Source organism: Mustela nigripes, chromosome X (genome assembly GCF_022355385.1).
Source record: "Mustela nigripes isolate SB6536 chromosome X, MUSNIG.SB6536, whole genome shotgun sequence".
Classification (NCBI taxonomy): domain Eukaryota; kingdom Metazoa; phylum Chordata; class Mammalia; order Carnivora; family Mustelidae; genus Mustela; species Mustela nigripes.
In genome coordinates, this window is record NC_081575.1 from 82,939,266 (window position 1) to 82,945,795 (window position 6,530).

General features: G+C 43.3%; 1 protein-coding gene across 4 annotated transcripts in view; it reads right to left on the reverse strand.

The window, feature by feature from the left end:
• Window positions 1–628: 628 nt before the first annotated feature.
• Window positions 629–6,530, reverse strand: part of ZNF157 (zinc finger protein 157) — a 34,375-nt gene continuing 28,473 nt past the window's right edge. For all 4 annotated transcript variants that reach the window (XM_059384784.1, XM_059384787.1, XM_059384788.1 and 1 more), the window contains 3 exons: window positions 4,993–5,119; window positions 4,607–4,702; window positions 629–3,673 (listed from right to left, as the gene is read on the reverse strand). In XM_059384784.1, the coding sequence (XP_059240767.1) occupies window positions 2,451–3,673; window positions 4,607–4,702; window positions 4,993–5,119 (1,446 nt within the window). In that variant the 3' untranslated portion in view covers window positions 629–2,450. The remainder of the gene's footprint in view (window positions 3,674–4,606; window positions 4,703–4,992; window positions 5,120–6,530) is intronic.

A 6,530-nucleotide genomic window follows, 5' to 3' on the forward strand; every position in this document is an offset into this window, starting at 1 on the left:
AATATCCTGGGTCTTCATATTTATTATGAAACATCCAGGAAACAAAACAAAAACATGTACTTAATTTAGCATCAATTTACTATAGCATAGTGCTACAAAATACTAATGGCAAAGGATTAACTTTTGCGGATCAAAATGGTGCATTAGAAAACATTTCCAGGGTGCCTGGCTGGTTCAGTTGGTGGAGCATATGACTCTTGACCTTGGGATCATGAGCTGGAGTCCCATAGTGGGCCTAGAGCTTACTTAAAAAAGAAAGAAAAAGAAAAAGATAAGCTTTACCAAAAAAAAAAAAAAGAACACATTTTCCAAGTTGAGAGGTTTGGGTATACACTAACAAACCTCCACTAAAGGGTATTTTTCAGGCAAAGAAGAAAATGATCCCGGATGGAATGCAGAAAGGAATGAAGAGCAACCAAGATGGCAAACAAGTGGGTAAAATGAAATGAACATATGAAACAAAAATGTTTTGTGGGGATACATGACTGTATCTGTGTATGTGTGTATATGTTTGTGTGTGTGTGTATATATATATACACATATATATAATATATACATATATTACATATAAATATATAAACCCCATAATACACTATTACATTTTAAAATATATATGTACATACAGCTATATGAGCAAAGTTTCTATTAAAAATTAGCTTTAAAAGATAATTTCTTGGGGAAAACCATAAAATACTATCAAAGGTCAAAAAGGCGACTTAAAAAATAAAAAGACAAACCATATTCATGAATACAACAGCTTCAAGCCATTTTACACCTTTCAGACTGGCCACAGTTTGAAAGACTGCTAATAAGTCCTGGTGAATACGTGGGAAAATGTAAACTTCATCTCAAACTGCTCATGAGAATGTAAGTTAGTACAACCTAGAAGGGGAAAAATGCAATTATTTAACAAAGTTGAAAAACTTCTGCATCAATCTGAAGAACCCAGCTAGGGGACAGAAACAATACCAGTTATTTTTTTTTTAATTTTTTATTTTTGATAAACATATATTTTTATCCCCAGGGGTAATACCAGTTATTTTTTAATGAAAAGAGCTTATTATAAAGACTTTTTAGCTAGTCGCAGAGTTACTAACCATGTAACTGAAAAAATAGGGAATATTAAAATTATCGTGGCGATAGCAACTACAGGAAGCAGCTGGGCTAAGGTAACAAGGGAAGAAACTGGAATTGAAAAGTTGGAGGAGTAATGTCATGTGGGTGGGACTCACACCTCTAGGGAGGTGGCACTGGCCAGCGGCTGCCAGCGTCTCTGAGGGGGTGGGAGGCGTACTGTACGTAGGGGGTTCCATGGGTGATGGAAATCTACAACCTGGATTAAACTACCACCACCGGGAGGAACTGCTGCTGGCCAAGGGAAGAAGTAACACTGGGCTGACACTCAGATGAACAGGGAGCTAACAGGAAGGGGAAAAAAAAGAGCATGTCCCTTCTTCCTTCCTCACCCTCAAAGTTTATATTTAGTATCTCTTATTGGGAAGACTCAACAGGAAGAACATGGCAAGACAGAAACATGTTTTGTAGAGTCACAGCCCAAGCACCACAAAGCACAGTGTAGAAGGGGGATGTTAGAGCGAGGGCACAAGAGCTGAATCACTTAAACACTGCCTACACTCTATGACCCATCAGTTCCGTTTTTAGATTTAGACACCAAACACAGATACGATACAAATGTCTTGCACCAAGAGAATGCAGAGAGAAATGAATGGACCAGACCTATATTTATCCGTGTGGACAGACCCTGGAAAGGTAACATTTCATGAAAGGAGCAAGCTGCAGAACTTTCAACACTGTGTGATACCATTCATGTAAAGTTTTTAAAAGCAATAGGGTATTATATATTGTACAGTTCACACTATACACACAAAAATTCTCAGGGTAGATGACAAATTCTCAATGTTGAAAGGAAAACCTTAACTTTAGAAGAAAGAATAGGAGAATATTACCACCCTGAATCTGATCCATATTCCAACATAAAACCTCAGCAGAAGACTTAAAATTAAACAACCAGGTACAGTCCGTGAGGACATATCTGTAACACACATAACTGAAAAAAGATTTTTATATTCTCATATAGTAAAAAACAAAGCCAATGGACACTTAAGCCAAGAAGTAAAAGAGAAGCTCATTAAAAACAATTAAAACAATTAAAAACAAACTCTTTGCTCATTAAAAACAATGAGCAAATGATAGAGCACTGTCAGTGCACAAAAGAAAAAACTGAAATGGCCAATCAGCAGACAAGAAGCTATGCCACCATACCATAGGGAAATGGGAAATCCGAATGAAATGAAAATGACAATGAACTATCCCCTAACAGGAACTGGGATGTATTTTCACACCAGTAGGAGCCAAACTGTTACAGGTGTACTTTGGGTGCAGGGTGACCAGATGACCCAAAGGGCTTGATCAAATGGTGATGGGAATCTTCACAAAGAAGCTTTCTCCATTGTACAAGGCAAGGGCCGGCCTACGTGGGTTCTCTGATGTTCTGTGAGGTGTGCTTTCCGGCAAAAGGCTTTCCCACATTCCCGACACTCAAAGGGTCTCTCTCCTGTGTGAATTCGCTGATGTTCGATGAGGCGCACTTTCACGTAGAAGGCATTTCCGCATTCGCTACATTCGTAGGGTTTCTCTCCGGTGTGAGTTCTCTGGTGTTGACAAAGGGATTTCTTCATACTGAAGATTTTTCCGCATTCGCTACATTCATAGGGCTTCTCTCCTGAATGCATCCTCTGGTGTTCAATGAGGCGTGCTTTTACGTAGAAGGCGTTACCACATTTCTTACACTCATAAGGTTTCTCTCCTGTGTGAATTCGCTGATGTATCCCAAGAGATGAGTGTACCCTGAAAGATTTCCCACAGTCATTGCACTGATAGGGTTTTTCACCTGTGTGAGTCCTCTGATGATTATTGAGAGTCATTTTCATTCTGAAGAATTTCCCGCATTCACCACATTTATAGGGTTTCTCGCCTGTGTGAATTCTTTGATGTTGGTTTAGGGATTTCTTTGCACGGAAGTTCTTCCCACAGTCCCCACATTCGTATGGTTTCTCCCCTGTGTGAGTTCTCTGGTGCTGGGTAAGGGATATCTTAACTCGAAATGTCTTTCCACATTCACTACACCCGTAGGGCTTCTCTCCTGTGTGAGTTCTCTGGTGAATCATGAGGGTTGCCTTCTCAGAAAAGGTTTTCCCACATTCGGGACATTCATAAGGTCTCTCTCCTGTGTGCGTTCTCTGATGGAGAAGGAGTTGTGACTTCCTGCCGAAAGATTTCCTACATTCGTTACACTCAAAGGGCTTCTCCCCTGTGTGAGTTTTCTGATGAGCGATGAGGTATGACCTTGCACTGAAGGTCTTTGCACAATCTGCGCATTCATAAGGTCTCTCCCCGGTGTGTATTCTCAGATGTTCAATAAGGTTTGATTTCCGGCAGTAAGCTTTCCCACATTCGTGACATCCAAAGTTTTTTACCCCTGTGTGTGCCTTTTTAGGACCAACAAAGCCTGTTTTCTTGTAGAAGATTTTCCCGTAACCATTATATTCAACAGCTTGGTCCAAAGTTTGAATCTTCTGATGCCGGAGGTCATTATCATGCCCGAGGGCATTACCCCCAACAGAACTGTTGTCACACAGCAGTGAGAGAGATCCTTTAAAAACAAATTAGATCACCTTTTCACTTAAAAACTCAACAACGGCTTCCCCTGTCACAGTATCAAGTGAAAGTGCTGCATAAAGTCTATTTAAAAAGTGCTTAACAGAGCCTAAAAATCTCCACATGATTGCCCCCAGCTAACTCTCTTGATTTTGCCTCTCACCACCCGCTGTTAAGTTGCACTGGCCTCTTTGCTATTTTTAGGATATACCACTCAGACCAGACCTGACACATACTATCCTCTCTACCCAAAATATTCAAAATCTCCATGGTTCTGTCTCTCTCCCATCACTGATGTTGGCGGACTCATGTTAACCTCACCAAAGAGTCTTCCCTGAGCACATTCTCGACAAGCACAGAACCATCACTAGCCAGCTTTCATATCTTGCACGGATTTTCTTTTTACCACCAAACATGATGTATTTGTCTCTGCTCCCTTTCCCTCATCAGACTGCCAGCTCCAGGAGATCAGAGCTGTTAGGTCATTCGCTGCTGGACCTCCACACCGTGAACGTGACCAGATTAGAGCGGATACTCATTTAAGATTTGGTGGAACACTAAATAAATGAATGAGTGAAGGCCCGACAACAGAAGGCGTCCCAGGCAACAGAGGGAAGGAAGGCAATTTCGAATACTAAAGAGAGGCACAACAGCTAAGAATGTCAGAGATGAGGTGGGCAGGGATAGAGAAGAAAGGCAGATAACGACAGAAATCAAAATAAAAGCGCACGGAGCACGTGAGCGTGAGCATAACTGGCGTGTGTGATTTAGGGATCTGAAGTGCGCGAACCTTACGTGGCCTCCAGTCGTTTCCAAAGCACGAGGGCCTCTAAAAAGAGAGTACCAGAGAACACCTCCCAGAGTGTTTTGACCTGCATTTCTGGGCTCTCATTTCCCGTTTCCATATGTCTGGCTACTGCACACTCACCTGGGTAACCAGGGCCTGGCGATTCCTCCTCTAATATCCACAGCTCTTCCCCTCGCTCCAATTTGAAGATCATCTCTGGTTTGGCCACGCAGAGGCCTGTTAATGGGAAATGGCACAGGACATGGGCCAAGTTGTCTGAGCTTAGGGCCTCTGATGGAGGAGGAAGGTGCATCTTCGTGAGCTGCACAAGGAAGGGGGCCCATTTAAACCTTTCTCTGGGGGGAAGCGACGACACACACACTTCCCGGTGCCCCCAACTGATCAGTCACCTGGGACCCCTGCATCTAGAACTCGAGCATCATCAACGTCTACAAAGGCTGCACACATCCCAGTAACCAAGAAAGGACACACATGCGACCGGGAGTGATATGGGAGATAATCCTCACCCACAGATGCCAGGTTGCTGTAGTTCTCCAACATGACATCCTTATGCATGGTCCTCTGAGCGGGGTCCAGTCTGTGCCATTCCTGTCGGGTAAAATCCACAGCCACGTCCTCAAATGACACAGATCCCTGTAACAACAATCTGCAAGGATCAGAATGGGACACACAGAGAAGATGTGTGGGAACTAATTCCACGGAGCACTAATGTAATAAGAGTTAACTAGGAGTTGGGGCGCATGGGTGGCCCAGTGGGTTGAGCCTCTGCCTTCGGCTCAGGTTATGATCTTTGGGTCCTGGGGTCGGGTCCCGCATCAGGCTCCCTGCTCAGTGGGGAGCCTGCTTCTCCTTCTGCCTGTCCCCCTGCTCATGTTTTCTCTGACAGATTAATAAAATCTTTAAAAAAAAAAAGAAAAGGAATAAGATGGAGTGCCTGTTCTCAAAGACCTCATGCCCCAATAAAGAAACTTGTATATAAACACATTCTTGCCAGGTGCCTGGGTGGCTCAGTAGGTTAAGCGTCTGCCTTCAGCTCAGGTCATGATCCCAGGGTCCTGGGATCAAGCCCCGCATCGGGCTGCCTGCTCAGCAGGAAGCTTGCTTCTCCCTCTCCCCCTCTCTCTGCTTGTGTTCCCTCTCTCACCATCTCTCCCTCTTGTCAAATAAATAAAATCTTTATTTTTTAGCACACGGGAGCTGTGCTAGACTCGTGTGCAGGGTGCAGCGGGCTTTCACAAGGGATGGAATGGGAGTCTACTTTGTGTATCAGATTCAGCTCAATTCAGCTTCATTTGGGGAGACAGAGCTTTGAATCCCTAAACAAGAATACAATTTCTCCCCACAAACATGGGGCAATCACATAAGAAAAGGCAGGAAAACACACATGGTGAGTTAGGGAACCTCACATAGAACAGTGTGACGGAAAACAGCACTTCAGGCTACAATGAAATAAAGGCTGTGGAGACACTCAGGGGCCAGAGAGTGGAGGGAATTTGGGGCTCTTCTTCCCTACACATTATCAGTCTCTAAGATATTTGACTGCATACACCATCAGAATATTTTCTGACCTTGGCACAATATATTCATACTTATAAATTATATAGAAGTACTGTCAAGTGGGGGAAAAGCACAGAATATTAACTCCCAGAAAAATGGCGTGAGCAGATGGGTTGGGGCTGGTGGCACATATTGAGATTAGCAAAACAAGAGAGATACTAGGCTGGCAGAAGGGGAAATTAAAATAGATCTTGGACCTCAGCTGGAGTGTTTATGACACATACTGATAGACATCCAGCTGGCAGGTGGGTATATGATTCTGAAGCTCCGAAGAGAAGGCCAGGATAGGCCAAGGCTTGGGAGGCAATCACATTTCAGTACCAGCTGAAACCACCAGAATAATCTGGATAGCTAAGAAAAAAACAAAGAGCTTGAGAAAACAAGTACTGAGTCAGCAGGGACACCAAAATGGCAGGGAGCTTGAAGGAGGGTACTGTGGGACAGAGAGAATGGGAGAAGTCCTGTTTGGGTTTGTTTTTTTTTTTTT